Below are 16,885 nucleotides of genomic sequence, written 5' to 3' on the forward strand. Positions count from 1 at the left end.
CTGACACACTCTCTCTGCTCTGACAGTGTGTGTGTGTGTCTGACACACTCTCTCTGCTCTGACAGTGTGTGTGTGTGTGTCTGACACACTCTCTCTGCTCTGACAGTGTGTGTGTGTGTGTCTGACACACTCTCTCTGCTCTGACAGTGTGTGTGTGTGTGTCTGACACACTCTCTCTGCTCTGACAGTGTGTGTGTGTGTGTCTGACACACTCTCTCTGCTCTGACAGTGTGTGTGTGTGTCTGACACTCTCTCTCTGCTCTGACAGTGTGTGTGTGTGTCTGACACACACTCTCTGCTCTGACAGTGTGTGTGTGTGTCTGACACACACTCTCTGCTCTGACAGTGTGTGTGTGTGTCTGACACTCTCTCTCTGCTCTGACAGTGTGTGTGTGTGTGTCTGACACACTCTCTCTGCTCTGACTGTGTGTGTGTGTGTGTCTGACACACTCTCTCTGCTCTGACAGTGTGTGTGTGTGTCTGACACTCTCTCTCTGCTCTGACAGTGTGTGTGTGTGTGTCTGACACACTCTCTCTGCTCTGACAGTGTGTGTGTGTGTCTGACACACTCTCTCTGCTCTGACAGTGTGTGTGTGTGTCTGACACACTCTCTCTGCTCTGACAGTGTGTGTGTGTGTCTGACACACTCTCTCTGCTCTGACAGTGTGTGTGTGTGTCTGACACTCTCTCTGCTCTGACAGTGTGTGTGTGTGTCTGACACACTCTCTCTGCTCTGACAGTGTGTGTGTGTGTCTGACACACTCTCTCTGCTCTGACAGTGTGTGTGTGTGTGTCTGACACACTCTCTCTGCTCTGACAGTGTGTGTGTGTGTCTGACACACTCTCTCTGCTCTGACTGTGTGTGTGTGTGTCTGACACACTCTCTCTGCTCTGACTGTGTGTGTGTGTGTGTGTGTGTCTGACACACTCTCTCTGCTCTGACTGTGTGTGTGTGTGTGTGTGTGTCTGACACACTCTCTCTGCTCTGACTGTGTGTGTGTGTGTGTCTGACACACTCTCTCTGCTCTGACAGTGTGTGTGTGTGTCTGACACTCTCTCTCTGCTCTGACAGTGTGTGTGTGTCTGACACTCTCTCTCTGCTCTGACTGTGTGTGTGTGTCTGACACACTCTCTCTGCTCTGACAGTGTGTGTGTGTCTGACACTCTCTCTCTGCTCTGACAGTGTGTGTGTGTGTGTCTGACACTCTCTCTCTGCTCTGACAGTGTGTGTGTGTGTCTGACACACTCTCTCTGCTCTGACAGTGTGTGTGTGTCTGACTCTCTCTCTCTGCTCTGACAGTGTGTGTGTGTGTGTCTGACACTCTCTCTCTGCTCTGACAGTGTGTGTGTGTGTCTGACACTCTCTCTCTGCTCTGACAGTGTGTGTGTGTGTCTGACACTCTCTCTCTGCTCTGACAGTGTGTGTGTGTGTCTGACACACTCTCTCTGCTCTGACAGTGTGTGTGTGTGTCTGACACACTCTCTCTGCTCTGACAGTGTGTGTGTGTGTGTCTGACACACTCTCTCTGCTCTGACAGTGTGTGTGTGTCTGACACACTCTCTCTGCTCTGACAGTGTGTGTGTGTGTGTCTGACACACTCTCTCTGCTCTGACAGTGTGTGTGTGTGTGTCTGACACTCTCTCTCTGCTCTGACAGTGTGTGTGTCTGACACACTCTCTCTCTGCTCTGACAGTGTGTGTGTCTGACACACTCTCTCTCTGCTCTGACAGTGTGTGTGTGTGTGTCTGACACACTCTCTCTCTGCTCTGACAGTGTGTGTGTGTGTCTGACACACTCTCTCTGCTCTGACAGTGTGTGTGTGTGTCTGACACTCTCTCTCTGCTCTGACAGTGTGTGTGTGTGTGTCTGACACACTCTCTCTGCTCTGACAGTGTGTGTGTGTGTGTCTGACACACTCTCTCTGCTCTGACAGTGTGTGTGTGTGTCTGACACACTCTCTCTGCTCTGACAGTGTGTGTGTGTGTGTGTCTGACACACTCTCTCTGCTCTGACTGTGTGTGTGTGTGTCTGACACTCTCTCTCTGCTCTGACAGTGTGTGTGTGTGTGTCTGACACACTCTCTCTGCTCTGACAGTGTGTGTGTGTGTCTGACACACTCTCTCTGCTCTGACAGTGTGTGTGTGTGTCTGACACACTCTCTCTGCTCTGACAGTGTGTGTGTGTGTCTGACACACTCTCTCTGCTCTGACAGTGTGTGTGTGTCTGACTCTCTCTGCTCTGACAGTGTGTGTGTGTGTCTGACACTCTCTCTGCTCTGACAGTGTGTGTGTGTCTGACACACTCTCTCTGCTCTGACAGTGTGTGTGTGTGTCTGACACACTCTCTCTGCTCTGACAGTGTGTGTGTGTGTCTGACACACTCTCTCTGCTCTGACAGTGTGTGTGTGTGTCTGACACTCTCTCTGCTCTGACAGTGTGTGTGTGTGTCTGACACACTCTCTCTGCTCTGACAGTGTGTGTGTGTGTCTGACACACTCTCTCTCTGCTCTGACAGTGTGTGTGTGTGTCTGACACTCTCTCTCTGCTCTGACAGTGTGTGTGTGTGTGTCTGACACACTCTCTCTCTGCTCTGACAGTGTGTGTGTGTGTGTCTGACACACTCTCTGCTCTGACAGTGTGTGTGTGTGTGTGTCTGACACTCTCTCTCTGCTCTGACAGTGTGTGTGTGTGTGTCTGACACACTCTCTCTGCTCTGACAGTGTGTGTGTGTGTCTGACACACTCTCTCTGCTCTGACAGTGTGTGTGTGTGTGTGTCTGACACACTCTCTCTGCTCTGACTGTGTGTGTGTGTGTGTCTGACACACTCTCTCTGCTCTGACAGTGTGTGTGTGTGTCTGACACACTCTCTCTGCTCTGACAGTGTGTGTGTGTGTCTGACACACTCTCTCTGCTCTGACAGTGTGTGTGTGTCTGACTCTCTCTGCTCTGACAGTGTGTGTGTGTGTCTGACACTCTCTCTGCTCTGACAGTGTGTGTGTGTGTCTGACACACTCTCTCTGCTCTGACAGTGTGTGTGTGTGTCTGACACACTCTCTCTGCTCTGACAGTGTGTGTGTGTGTCTGACACACTCTCTCTGCTCTGACAGTGTGTGTGTGTGTGTCTGACACACTCTCTCTGCTCTGACAGTGTGTGTGTGTGTGTCTGACACACTCTCTCTGCTCTGACAGTGTGTGTGTGTGTCTGACACACTCTCTCTGCTCTGACAGTGTGTGTGTGTGTGTCTGACACACTCTCTCTGCTCTGACAGTGTGTGTGTGTGTCTGACACTCTCTCTCTGCTCTGACAGTGTGTGTGTGTGTCTGACACACACTCTCTGCTCTGACAGTGTGTGTGTGTGTCTGACACACACTCTCTGCTCTGACAGTGTGTGTGTGTGTCTGACACTCTCTCTCTGCTCTGACAGTGTGTGTGTGTGTGTGTCTGACACACTCTCTCTGCTCTGACTGTGTGTGTGTGTGTGTCTGACACACTCTCTCTGCTCTGACAGTGTGTGTGTGTGTCTGACACTCTCTCTCTGCTCTGACAGTGTGTGTGTGTGTGTCTGACACACTCTCTCTGCTCTGACAGTGTGTGTGTGTGTCTGACACACTCTCTCTGCTCTGACAGTGTGTGTGTGTGTCTGACACACTCTCTCTGCTCTGACAGTGTGTGTGTGTGTCTGACACACTCTCTCTGCTCTGACAGTGTGTGTGTGTGTCTGACACTCTCTCTGCTCTGACAGTGTGTGTGTGTGTCTGACACACTCTCTCTGCTCTGACAGTGTGTGTGTGTGTCTGACACACTCTCTCTGCTCTGACAGTGTGTGTGTGTGTGTCTGACACACTCTCTCTGCTCTGACAGTGTGTGTGTGTGTGTCTGACACACTCTCTCTGCTCTGACAGTGTGTGTGTGTGTGTCTGACACTCTCTCTCTGCTCTGACAGTGTGTGTGTGTGTCTGACACTCTCTCTCTGCTCTGACAGTGTGTGTGTGTCTGACACACACTCTCTGCTCTGACAGTGTGTGTGTGTGTCTGACACACACTCTCTGCTCTGACAGTGTGTGTGTGTGTCTGACACTCTCTCTCTGCTCTGACAGTGTGTGTATGTGTGTGTCTGACACTCTCTCTCTGCTCTGACAGTGTGTGTGTGTGTCTGACACACTCTCTCTGCTCTGACAGTGTGTGTGTGTGTCTGACACACTCTCTCTGCTCTGACAGTGTGTGTGTGTGTCTGACACTCTCTCTGCTCTGACAGTGTGTGTGTGTGTGTCTGACACTCTCTCTCTGCTCTGACAGTGTGTGTGTGTCTGACACTCTCTCTCTGCTCTGACAGTGTGTGTGTGTGTGTCTGACACTCTCTCTCTGCTCTGACAGTGTGTGTATGTGTGTGTCTGACACTCTCTCTCTGCTCTGACAGTGTGTGTGTGTGTCTGACACACTCTCTCTGCTCTGACAGTGTGTGTGTGTGTCTGACACTCTCTCTCTGCTCTGACAGTGTGTGTGTGTGTCTGACACACTCTCTCTGCTCTGACAGTGTGTGTGTGTGTCTGACACTCTCTCTCTGCTCTGACAGTGTGTGTGTGTGTGTCTGACACTCTCTCTCTGCTCTGACAGTGTGCTCTGGGCAGCAGAGATCCCAGCTGGAGGAGCTCCGGAAGTTCGGCAAGGAGTTCCGGGTAGGAGCCCGCCTGCGTGTGTCTCTCCCTCTCGTGTCCCCACCTGCGTGTGTCTCTGAGTCTCTCCCTCTTGTGTCCTGCCTGTGTCTCTGAGTCTCTCCCTCTCGTGTCCTGCCTGCCTGTGTCTCTGAGTCTCTCCCTCTCGTGTCCCCACCTGCGTGTGTCTCTGAGTCTCTCCCTCTTGTGTCCTGCCTGTGTCTCTGAGTCTCTCCCTCTCGTGTCCTGCCTGCCTGTGTCTCTGAGTCTCTCCCTCTCGTGTCCTGCCTGTGTCTCTGAGTCTCTCCCTCTCGTGTCCTGCCTGCCTGTGTCTCTGAGTCTCTCCCTCTCGTGTCCTGCCTGCCTGTGTCTCTGAGTCTCTCCCTCTCGTGTCCTGCCTGCCTGTGTCTCTGAGTCTCTCCCTCTCGTGTCCTGCCTGCCTGTGTCTCTGAGTCTCTCCCTCTCGTGTCCTGCCTGTGTCTCTGAGTCTCTCCCTCTCGCGTCCTGCCTGTGTCTCTGAGTCTCTCCCTCTTGTGTCCTGCCTGTGTCTCTGAGTCTCTCCCTCTCGTGTCCTGCCTGCCTGTGTCTCTGAGTCTCTCCCTCTCGTGTCCTGCCTGTGTCTCTGAGTCTCTCCCTCTCGTGTCCCGCCTGTGTCTCTGAGTCTCTCCCTCTCGTGTCCCCACCTGCGTGTGTCTCTGAGTCTCTCCCTCTCGTGTCCCGCCTGTGTCTCTGAGTCTCTCCCTCTCGTGTCCCGCCTGTGTCTCTGAGTCTCTCCCTCTCGTGTCCCGCCTGTGTCTCTGAGTCTCTCCCTCTCGTGTCCCCACCTGCGTGTGTCTCTGAGTCTCTCCCTCTCGTGTCCTGCCTGTGTCTCTGAGTCTCTCCCTCTCGTGTCCTGCCTGTGTCTCTGAGTCTCTCCCTCTCGTGTCCTGCCTGTCTCTGAGTCTCTCCCTCTCGTGTCCTGCCTGTGTCTCTGAGTCTCTCCCTCTCGTGTCCCCACCTGCGTGTGTCTCTGAGTCTCTCCCTCTCGTGTCCCGCCTGTGTCTCTGAGTCTCTCCCTCTCGTGTCCCGCCTGTGTCTCTGAGTCTCTCCCTCTCGTGTCCTGCCTGTGTCTCTGAGTCTCTCCCTCTCGTGTCCTGCCTGTGTCTCTGAGTCTCTCCCTCTCGTGTCCTGCCTGCCTGTGTCTCTGAGTCTCTCCCTCTCGTGGCCTGCCTGTGTCTCTGAGTCTCTCCCTCTCGTGGCCTGCCTGTGTCTCTGAGTCTCTCCCTCTCGTGTCCCGCCTGTGTCTCTGAGTCTCTCCCTCTCGTGTCCCCACCTGCGTGTGTCTCTGAGTCTCTCCCTCTCGTGTCCTGCCTGTGTCTCTGAGTCTCTCCCTCTCGTGTCCTGCCTGCCTGTGTCTCTGAGTCTCTCCCTCTCGTGTCCCGCCTGTGTCTCTGAGTCTCTCCCTCTCGTGTCCCGCCTGTGTCTCTGAGTCTCTCCCTCTCGTGTCCCCACCTGCGTGTGTCTCTGAGTCTCTCCCTCTCGTGTCCTGCCTGTGTCTCTGAGTCTCTCCCTCTCGTGTCCTGCCTGTGTCTCTGAGTCTCTCCCTCTCGTGTCCTGCCTGTGTCTCTGAGTCTCTCCCTCTCGTGTCCTGCCTGTGTCTCTGAGTCTCTCCCTCTCGTGTCCTGCCTGTGTCTCTGAGTCTCTCCCTCTCGTGTCCTGCCTGTGTCTCTGAGTCTCTCCCTCTCGTGTCCTGCCTGCGTGTGTCTCTGAGTCTCTCCCTCTCGTGTCCTGCCTGTGTCTCTGAGTCTCTCCCTCTCGTGTCCTGCCTGCCTGTGTCTGAGTCTCTCCCTCTCGTGTCCCGCCTGTGTCTCTGAGTCTCTCCCTCTCGTGTCCCGCCTGTGTCTCTGAGTCTCTCCCTCTCGTGTCCTGCCTGTGTCTCTGAGTCTCTCCCTCTCGTGTCCTGCCTGTGTCTCTGAGTCTCTCCCTCTCGTGTCCTGCCTGTCTCTCTGAGTCTCTCCCTCTCGTGTCCCGCCTGTGTCTCTGAGTCTCTCCCTCTCGTGTCCTGCCTGTGTCTCTGAGTCTCTCCCTCTCGTGTCCCGCCTGTGTCTCTGAGTCTCTCCCTCTCGTGTCCCGCCTGTGTCTCTGAGTCTCTCCCTCTCGTGTCCCGCCTGTGTCTCTGAGTCTCTCCCTCTCGTGTCCCGCCTGTGTCTCTGAGTCTCTCCCTCTCGTGTCGCGCCTGTGTCTCTGAGTCTCTCCCTCTCGTGTCGCGCCTGTGTCTCTGAGTCTCTCCCTCTCGTGTCCCGCCTGTGTCTCTGAGTCTCTCCCTCTCGTGTCCCGCCTGTGTCTCTGAGTCTCTCCCTCTCGTGTCCCGCCTGTGTCTCTGAGTCTCTCCCTCTCGTGTCCCGCCTGTGTCTCTGAGTCTCTCCCTCTCGTGTCCCGCCTGTGTCTCTGAGTCTCTCCCTCTCGTGTCCCGCCTGTGTCTCTGAGTCTCTCCCTCTCGTGTCCCGCCTGTGTCTCTGAGTCTCTCCCTCTCGTGTCCCGCCTGTGTCTCTGAGTCTCTCCCTCTCGTGTCCCGCCTGTGTCTCTGAGTCTCTCCCTCTCGTGTCCCGCCTGTGTCTCTGAGTCTCTCCCTCTCGTGTCCTGCCTGCCTGTGTCTCTGAGTCTCTCCCTCTCGTGTCCTGCCTGCCTGTGTCTCTGAGTCTCTCCCTCTCGTGTCCCGCCTGTGTCTCTGAGTCTCTCCCTCTCGTGTCCCGCCTGTGTCTCTGAGTCTCTCCCTCTCGTGTCCTGCCTGTGTCTCTGAGTCTCTCCCTCTCGTGTCCTGCCTGTGTCTCTGAGTCTCTCCCTCTCGTGTCCTGCCTGTGTCTCTGAGTCTCTCCCTCTCGTGTCCTGCCTGTGTCTCTGAGTCTCTCCCTCTCGTGTCCTGCCTGCGTGTCTCTGAGTCTCTCCCTCTCGTGTCCTGCCTGTGTCTCTGAGTCTCTCCCTCTCGTGTCCCGCCTGTGTCTCTGAGTCTCTCCCTCTCGTGTCCCGCCTGTGTCTCTGAGTCTCTCCCTCTCGTGTCCCGCCTGTGTCTCTGAGTCTCTCCCTCTCGTGTCCTGCCTGTGTCTCTGAGTCTCTCCCTCTCGTGTCCTGCCTGCCTGTGTCTCTGAGTCTCTCCCTCTCGTGTCCTGCCTGTGTCTCTGAGTCTCTCCCTCTCGTGTCCTGCCTGCCTGTGTCTCTGAGTCTCTCCCTCTCGTGTCCTGCCTGTGTCTCTGAGTCTCTCCCTCTCGTGTCCTGCCTGTGTCTCTGAGTCTCTCCCTCTCGTGTCCCCACCTGCGTGTGTCTCTGAGTCTCTCCCTCTCGTGTCCTGCCTGTGTCTCTGAGTCTCTCCCTCTCGTGTCCTGCCTGTGTCTCTGAGTCTCTCCCTCTCGTGTCCCGCCTGTGTCTCTGAGTCTCTCCCTCTCGTGTCCTGCCTGTGTCTCTGAGTCTCTCCCTCTCGTGTCCTGCCTGTGTCTCTGAGTCTCTCCCTCTCGTGTCCTGCCTGTGTCTCTGAGTCTCTCCCTCTCGTGTCCTGCCTGTGTCTCTGAGTCTCTCCCTCTCGTGTCCTGCCTGCGTGTGTCTCTGAGTCTCTCCCTCTCGTGTCCTGCCTGCCTGTGTCTCTGAGTCTCTCCCTCTCGTGTCCTGCCTGCCTGTGTCTCTGAGTCTCTCCCTCTCGTGTCCCGCCTGTGTCTCTGAGTCTCTCCCTCTCGTGTCCCGCCTGTGTCTCTGAGTCTCTCCCTCTCGTGTCCCGCCTGTGTCTCTGAGTCTCTCCCTCTCGTGTCCCGCCTGTGTCTCTGAGTCTCTCCCTCTCGTGTCCCGCCTGTGTCTCTGAGTCTCTCCCTCTCGTGTCCCGCCTGTGTCTCTGAGTCTCTCCCTCTCGTGTCCCGCCTGTGTCTCTGAGTCTCTCCCTCTCGTGTCCCGCCTGTGTCTCTGAGTCTCTCCCTCTCGTGTCCCGCCTGTGTCTCTGAGTCTCTCCCTCTCGTGTCCCGCCTGTGTCTCTGAGTCTCTCCCTCTCGTGTCCCGCCTGTGTCTCTGAGTCTCTCCCTCTCGTGTCCCGCCTGTGTCTCTGAGTCTCTCCCTCTCGTGTCCCGCCTGTGTCTCTGAGTCTCTCCCTCTCGTGTCCCGCCTGTGTCTCTGAGTCTCTCCCTCTCGTGTCCCGCCTGTGTCTCTGAGTCTCTCCCTCTCGTGTCCCGCCTGTGTCTCTGAGTCTCTCCCTCTCGTGTCCCGCCTGTGTCTCTGAGTCTCTCCCTCTCGTGTCCCCGCCTGTGTCTCTGAGTCTCTCCCTCTCGTGTCCCGCCTGTGTCTCTGAGTCTCTCCCTCTCGTGTCCTGCCTGTGTCTCTGAGTCTCTCCCTCTCGTGTCCCGCCTGTGTCTGAGTCTCTCCCTCTCGTGTCCTGCCTGTGTCTCTGAGTCTCTCCCTCTCGTGTCCTGCCTGCCTGTGTCTCTGAGTCTCTCCCTCTCGTGTCCTGCCTGTGTCTCTGAGTCTCTCCCTCTCGTGTCCCGCCTGTGTCTCTGAGTCTCTCCCTCTCGTGTCCCGCCTGTGTCTCTGAGTCTCTCCCTCTCGTGTCCTGCCTGTGTCTCTGAGTCTCTCCCTCTCGTGTCCTGCCTGTGTCTCTGAGTCTCTCCCTCTCGTGTCCTGCCTGTGTCTCTGAGTCTCTCCCTCTCGTGTCCTGCCTGTGTCTCTGAGTCTCTCCCTCTCGTGTCCTGCCTGTGTCTCTGAGTCTCTCCCTCTCGTGTCCTGCCTGCCTGTGTCTCTGAGTCTCTCCCTCTCGTGTCCTGCCTGTGTCTCTGAGTCTCTCCCTCTCGTGTCCTGCCTGTGTCTCTGAGTCTCTCCCTCTCGTGTCCTGCCTGTGTCTCTGAGTCTCTCCCTCTCGTGTCCTGCCTGTGTCTCTGAGTCTCTCCCTCTCGTGTCCTGCCTGCCTGTGTCTCTGAGTCTCTCCCTCTCGTGTCCTGCCTGCCTGTGTCTCTGAGTCTCTCCCTCTCGTGTCCCGCCTGTGTCTCTGAGTCTCTCCCTCTCGTGTCCCGCCTGTGTCTCTGAGTCTCTCCCTCTCGTGTCCCGCCTGTGTCTCTGAGTCTCTCCCTCTCGTGTCCCGCCTGTGTCTCTGAGTCTCTCCCTCTCGTGTCCCGCCTGTGTCTCTGAGTCTCTCCCTCTCGTGTCCCGCCTGTGTCTCTGAGTCTCTCCCTCTCGTGTCCTGCGTGTGTCTCTGAGTCTCTCCCTCTCGTGTCCTGCCTGTGTCTCTGAGTCTCTCCCTCTCGTGTCCTGCCTGTGTCTCTGAGTCTCTCCCTCTCGTGTCCTGCCTGTGTCTCTGAGTCTCTCCCTCTCGTGTCCCGCCTGTGTCTCTGAGTCTCTCCCTCTCGTGTCCCGCCTGTGTCTCTGAGTCTCTCCCTCTCGTGTCCTGCCTGCCTGTGTCTCTGAGTCTCTCCCTCTCGTGTCCCGCCTGTGTCTCTGAGTCTCTCCCTCTCGTGTCCCGCCTGTGTCTCTGAGTCTCTCCCTCTCGTGTCCCGCCTGTGTCTCTGAGTCTCTCCCTCTCGTGTCCCGCCTGTGTCTCTGAGTCTCTCCCTCTCGTGTCCCGCCTGTGTCTCTGAGTCTCTCCCTCTCGTGTCCCGCCTGTGTCTCTGAGTCTCTCCCTCTCGTGTCCCGCCTGTGTCTCTGAGTCTCTCCCTCTCGTGTCCTGCCTGCCTGTGTCTCTGAGTCTCTCCCTCTCGTGTCCTGCCTGTGTCTCTGAGTCTCTCCCTCTCGTGTCCTGCCTGCCTGTGTCTCTGAGTCTCTCCCTCTCGTGTCCTGCCTGCCTGTGTCTCTGAGTCTCTCCCTCTCATGTCCTGCCTGTGTCTCTGAGTCTCTCCCTCTCGTGTCCTGCCTGTGTCTCTGAGTCTCTCCCTCTCGTGTCCTGCCTGCCTGTGTCTCTGAGTCTCTCCCTCTCGTGTCCTGCCTGTGTCTCTGAGTCTCTCCCTCTCGTGTCCTGCCTGTGTCTCTGAGTCTCTCCCTCTCGTGTCCTGCCTGTGTCTCTGAGTCTCTCCCTCTCGTGTCCTGCCTGCCTGTGTCTCTGAGTCTCTCCCTCTCGTGTCCTGCCTGCCTGTGTCTCTGAGTCTCTCCCTCTCGTGTCCTGCCTGTGTCTCTGAGTCTCTCCCTCTCGTGTCCCGCCTGTGTCTCTGAGTCTCTCCCTCTCGTGTCCCGCCTGTGTCTCTGAGTCTCTCCCTCTCGTGTCCTGCCTGCCTGTGTCTCTGAGTCTCTCCCTCTCGTGTCCCGCCTGTGTCTCTGAGTCTCTCCCTCTCGTGTCCTGCCTGCCTGTGTCTCTGAGTCTCTCCCTCTCGTGTCCTGCCTGTGTCTCTGAGTCTCTCCCTCTCGTGTCCTGCCTGCCTGTGTCTCTGAGTCTCTCCCTCTCGTGTCCTGCCTGCCTGTGTCTCTGAGTGTCTCCCTCTCGTGTCCTGCCTGCCTGTGTCTCTGAGTCTCTCCCTCTCGTGTCCTGCCTGCCTGTGTCTCTGAGTGTCTCCCTCTCGTGTCCTGCCTGCCTGTGTCTCTGAGTCTCTCCCTCTCGTGTCCTGCCTGTGTCTCTGAGTCTCTCCCTCTCGTGTCCTGCCTGTGTCTCTGAGTCTCTCCCTCTCGTGTCCTGCCTGTGTCTCTGAGTCTCTCCCTCTCGTGTCCCGCCTGTGTCTCTGAGTCTCTCCCTCTCGTGTCCCGCCTGTGTCTCTGAGTCTCTCCCTCTCGTGTCCCGCCTGCCTGTGTCTCTGAGTCTCTCCCTCTCGTGTCCCGCCTGTGTCTCTGAGTCTCTCCCTCTCGTGTCCCCACCTGCCTGTGTCTCTGAGTCTCTCCCTCTCGTGTCCTGCCTGTGTCTCTGAGTCTCTCCCTCTCGTGTCCTGCCTGTGTCTCTGAGTCTCTCCCTCTCGTGTCCCGCCTGTGTCTCTGAGTCTCTCCCTCTCGTGTCCTGCCTGCCTGTGTCTCTGAGTCTCTCCCTCTCGTGTCCTGCCTGTGTCTCTGAGTCTCTCCCTCTCGTGTCCTGCCTGTGTCTCTGAGTCTCTCCCTCTCGTGTCCTGCCTGCCTGTGTCTCTGAGTCTCTCCCTCTCGTGTCCTGCCTGTGTCTCTGAGTCTCTCCCTCTCGTGTCCTGCCTGTGTCTCTGAGTCTCTCCCTCTCGTGTCCTGCCTGTGTCTCTGAGTCTCTCCCTCTCGTGTCCCGCCTGTGTCTCTGAGTCTCTCCCTCTCGTGTCCTGCCTGCCTGTGTCTCTGAGTCTCTCCCTCTCGTGTCCTGCCTGTGTCTCTGAGTCTCTCCCTCTCGTGTCCTGCCTGCCTGTGTCTCTGAGTCTCTCCCTCTCGTGTCCTGCCTGTGCAGCTCCAGTCCACCGGGGGCAGCGCTGCGCCTGCTGCCGACTCCGACCCGCCGCCGCCCCCCCCGCCCGAGCCGCCCCGCGCCCCCAGCCCTGCCGCGCCGCCCAGCCCCGCCGAGCCCAGGCAGGCCCGGCCCGGTTCTGCCGAGCCACCGGGTCAGCCTGCAGACCGGCAGTCTCCCGAGACGCCCCCTGCCACCAGGACCCCCAGCGACACAGAGCAGGACAGGCCTGAGGGCGTGACGGCGTGAGTCTGTCTCACTGTGTGTGTGTGTACTGAGGGCGTGACGGCGTGAGTCTGTCTCACTGTGTGTGTGTGTATACTGAGGGCGTGACAGCGTGAGTCTGTCTCACTGTGTGTGTCTCACTGTGTGTGTGTGTACTGAGGGCGTGACGGCGTGAGTCTGTCTCACTGTGTGTGTCTCACTGTGTGTGTGTGTACTGAGGGCGTGACGGCGTGAGTCTGTCTCACTGTGTGTGTGTATGAGTGAGAGTGTGTGTCTCACTGTGTGTGTGTGTACTGAGGGCGTGACGGCGTGAGTCTGTCTCACTGTGTGTGTGTATGAGTGAGAGTGTGTGTCTCACTGTGTGTGTGTACTGAGGGCGTGACAGTGTGAGTCTGTCTCACTGTGTGTGTGTATGAGTGAGAGTGTGTGTCTCACTGTGTGTGTGTGTACTGAGGGCGTGACAGTGTGAGTCTGTCTCACTGTGTGTGTGTGTACTGAGGGCGTGACGGCGTGAGTCTGTCTCACTGTGTGTGTCTCACTGTGTGTGTGTGTACTGAGGGCGTGACGGCGTGAGTCTGTCTCACTGTGTGTATGTGTACTGAGGGCGTGACGGCGTGAGTCTGTCTCACTGTGTGTGTGTGTACTGAGGGCGTGACGGCGTGAGTCTGTCTCACTGTGTGTGTGTGTACTGAGGGCGTGACGGCGTGAGTCTGTCTCACTGTGTGTGTCTCACTGTGTGTGTGTGTACTGAGGGCGTGACAGCGTGAGTCTGTCTCACTGTGTGTGTCTCACTGTGTGTGTGTGTACTGAGGGCGTGACAGCGTGAGTCTGTCTCACTGTGTGTGTCTCACTGTGTGTGTGTACTGAGGGCGTGACAGTGTGAGTCTGTCTCACTGTGTGTGTGTATGAGTGAGAGAGTGTGTCTCACTGTGTGTGTGTATACTGAGGGCGTGACAGCGTGAGTCTGTCTCACTGTGTGTGTGTATGAGTGAGAGTGTGTGTCTCACTGTGTGTGTGTATGAGTGAGAGTGTGTGTCTCACTGTGTGTGTGTATACTGAGGGCGTGACAGTGTGAGTCTCACTGTGTGTGTGTATACTGAGGGCGTGACAGTGTGAGTCTGTCTCACTGTGTGTGTGTATGAGTGAGAGTGTGTGTCTCACTGTGTGTGTGTATACTGAGGGCGTGACAGTGTGAGTCTGTCTCACTGTGTGTGTGTATGAGTGAGAGTGTGTGTCTCACTGTGTGTGTGTATGAGTGAGAGTGTGTGTCTCACTGTGTGTGTGTGTACTGAGGGCGTGACAGTGTGAGTCTGTCTCACTGTGTGTGTGTATGAGTGAGAGTGTGTGTCTCACTGTGTGTGTGTATATACTGAGGGCGTGACAGTGTGAGTCTGTCTCACTGTGTGTGTCTCACTGTGTGTGTGTGTGTACTGAGGGCGTGACAGTGTGAGTCTGTCTCACTGTGTGTGTCTCACTGTGTGTGTGTGTGTACTGAGGGCGTGACGGCGTGAGTCTGTCTCACTGTGTGTGTGTGTACTGAGGGCGTGACGGCGTGAGTCTGTCTCACTGTGTGTGTGTGTACTGAGGGCGTGACGGCGTGAGTCTGTCTCACTGTGTGTGTGTGTACTGAGGGCGTGACGGCGTGAGTCTGTCTCACTGTGTGTGTGTGTGTACTGAGGGCGTGACAGCGTGAGTCTGTCTCACTGTGTGTGTCTCACTGTGTGTGTGTGTACTGAGGGCGTGACGGCGTGAGTCTGTCTCACTGTGTGTGTGTGTACTGAGGGCGTGACGGCGTGAGTCTGTCTCACTGTGTGTGTGTGTACTGAGGGCGTGACGGCGTGAGTCTGTCTCACTGTGTGTGTGTGTGTACTGAGGGCGTGACGGCGTGAGTCTGTCTCACTGTGTGTGTCTCACTGTGTGTGTGTGTACTGAGGGCGTGACGGCGTGAGTCTGTCTCACTGTGTGTGTGTGTACTGAGGGCGTGACGGCGTGAGTCTGTCTCACTGTGTGTGTGTGTACTGAGGGCGTGACGGCGTGAGTCTGTCTCACTGTGTGTGTCTCACTGTGTGTGTGTGTACTGAGGGCGTGACGGCGTGAGTCTGTCTCACTGTGTGTGTGTGTACTGAGGGCGTGACAGCGTGAGTCTGTCTCACTGTGTGTGTGTATGAGTGAGAGTGTGTGTCTCACTGTGTGTGTGTATATACTGAGGGCGTGACAGTGTGAGTCTGTCTCACTGTGTGTGTATGAGTGAGAGAGTGTGTCTCACTGTGTGTGTATATACTGAGGGCGTGACAGTGTGAGTCTGTCTCACTGTGTGTGTGTATGAGTGAGAGAGTGTGTCTCACTGTGTGTGTGTATACTGAGGGCGTGACAGTGTGAGTCTGTCTCACTGTGTGTGTGTATGAGTGAGAGTGTGTGTCTCACTGTGTGTGTGTATACTGAGGGCGTGACAGTGTGAGTCTGTCTCACTGTGTGTGTGTATGAGTGAGAGTGTGTGTCTCACTGTGTGTGTGTATACTGAGGGCGTGACAGTGTGAGTCTGTCTCACTGTGTGTGTGTATGAGTGAGAGTGTGTGTCTCACTGTGTGTGTGTGTATACTGAGGGCGTGACAGTGTGAGTCTGTCTCACTGTGTGTGTGTATGAGTGAGAGTGTGTGTCTCACTGTGTGTGTGTGTGTGTATACTGAGGGCGTGACAGTGTGAGTCTGTCTCACTGTGTGTGTATGAGTGAGAGTGTGTGTCTCTGTGTGTATGAGTGAGAGTGTGTCTCACTGTGTGTGTGTATATACTGAGTGTGTGTCTCACTGTGTGTGTGTGTATACTGAGGGCGTGACAGCGTGAGTCTGTCTCACTCTGTGTGTGTATGAGTGAGAGTGTGTCTCTCTGTGTGTGTATGAGTGAGAGTGTGTGTCTCACTGTGTGTGTGTGTATATACTGAGTGTGTGTCTCACTGTGTGTGTATACTGAGGGCGTGACAGTGTGAGTCTGTCTCACTGTGTGTGTGTATGAGTGAGAGTGTCTCTCACTGTGTGTGTGTGTACTGAGGGCGTGACAGTGTGAGTCTGTCTCACTTTGTGTGTGTATGAGTGAGAGTGTGTGTCTCACTGTGTGTGTGTATATACTGAGGGCGTGACAGTGTGAGTCTGTCTCACTGTGTGTGTATGAGTGAGAGTGTGTGTCTCACTGTGTGTGTGTGAGTGAGAGTGTGTGTCTCACTGTGTGTGTATGAGTGAGAGTGTGTGTCTCACTGTGTGTGTGTGTACTGAGGGTGTGAAAGTGTGAGTCTGTCTCACTGTGTGTGTGTATGAGTGAGAGTGTGTGTCTCACTGTGTGTGTGTATACTGAGGGCGTGACAGTGTCAGTCTGTCTCACTCTGTGTGTGTATGAGTGAGAGTGTGTGTCTCACTGTATGTGTGTATATACTGAGGGCGTAACAGTGTGAGTCTGTCTCACTGTGTGTGTATGAGTGAGAGTGTGTGTCTCACTGTGTGTGTGTATATACTGAGGGCGTGACAGTGTGAGTCTGTCTCACTGTGTGTGTGTATGAGTGAGAGTGTGTCTCACTGTGTGTGTGTATATACTGAGGGCGTGACAGTGTGAGTCTGTCTCACTGTGTGTGTATGAGTGAGAGTGTGTGTCTCACTGTGTGTGTATGAGTGAGAGTGTGTGTCTCACTGTGTGTGTATGAGTGAGAGTGTGTGTCTCACTGTGTGTGTGTATGAGTGAGAGTGTCTCACTGTGTGTGTATATACTGAGGGCGTGACAGTGTGAGTCTGTCTCACTCTGTGTGTGTGTATGAGTGAGAGTGTGTGTCTCACTGTGTGTGTGTATATACTGAGTGTGTGTCTCACTGTGTGTGTGTATGAGTGAGAGTGTGTGTCTCACTGTGTGTATACTGAGGGCGTGACAGTGTGAGTCTGTCTCACTGTGTGTGTGTATGAGTGAGAGTGTGTGTCTCACTGTGTGTGTGTATGAGTGAGAGTGTGTGTCTCACTGTGTGTGTGTATGAGTGAGAGTGTGTGTCTCACTGTGTGTGTGTATGAGTGAGAGTGTGTGTCTCACTGTGTGTGTATATACTGAGGGCGTGACAGTGAGAGTGTGTCTCACTGTATGAGTGAGAGTGTGTCTCACTGTGTGTGTGTGTATATACTGAGGGCCTGACAGTGTGAGTCTGTCTCACTGTGTGTGTATGAGTGAGAGTGTGTGTCTCACTGTGTGTGTATGAGTGAGAGTGTGTCTCACTGTGTGTGTGTATGAGTGAGAGTGTGTGTCTCACTGTGTGTGTATATACTGAGGGCGTGACAGTGTGAGTCTGTCTCACTGTGTGTGTATGAGTGAGAGTGTGTGTCTCACTGTGTGTGTGTATGAGTGAGAGTGTGTGTCTCACTGTGTGTGTGTATGAGTGAGAGTGTGTGTCTCACTGTGTGTGTGTATGAGTGAGAGTGTGTGTCTCGCTGCGTGTGCGTGTTTGTGTGTATACTTAGCCTGTGTCTCACTGTGTTTGTGTGTGTGTATATATACTGAGCCTGTGTCTCGCTGTGTGTGTGTATATATACTCAGCCCGTGTCTCTCTCTCTCAGGCAGGTGAAGAGATCGACTCTGAACCCCAACGCCAAAGAGTTCAACCCCAACAAGCCACCTCTGACACTGGTGAGAGAAGACTTCAACTGGACTGGACTCGCTGGGTCTCT

The 16,885-nt window shown here is 55.6% G+C and overlaps 1 protein-coding gene across 3 annotated transcripts in view; it reads left to right on the forward strand.

The window, feature by feature from the left end:
- atxn2l (ataxin 2-like) overlaps positions 1-16,885 on the forward strand; it is a 58,590-nt gene that overhangs the window by 25,767 nt on the left and 15,938 nt on the right. For all 3 annotated transcript variants that reach the window (XR_015939244.1, XR_015939245.1, XM_088633808.1), the window contains exons 13-15: positions 4,617-4,678; positions 11,973-12,214; positions 16,775-16,844. Coding sequence is in view for 1 of the 3 variants with exons in the window: in XM_088633808.1 (XP_088489934.1) it covers positions 4,617-4,678; positions 11,973-12,214; positions 16,775-16,844 (374 nt within the window). In the remaining 2 variants the exon portion in view is untranslated. The remainder of the gene's footprint in view (positions 1-4,616; positions 4,679-11,972; positions 12,215-16,774; positions 16,845-16,885) is intronic.

The sequence above is a fragment of the Lepisosteus platostomus genome, chromosome 6 (assembly GCF_059453375.1).
Source record: "Lepisosteus platostomus isolate fLepPlt1 chromosome 6, fLepPlt1.hap1, whole genome shotgun sequence".
Lineage (NCBI taxonomy): Eukaryota > Metazoa > Chordata > Actinopteri > Semionotiformes > Lepisosteidae > Lepisosteus > Lepisosteus platostomus.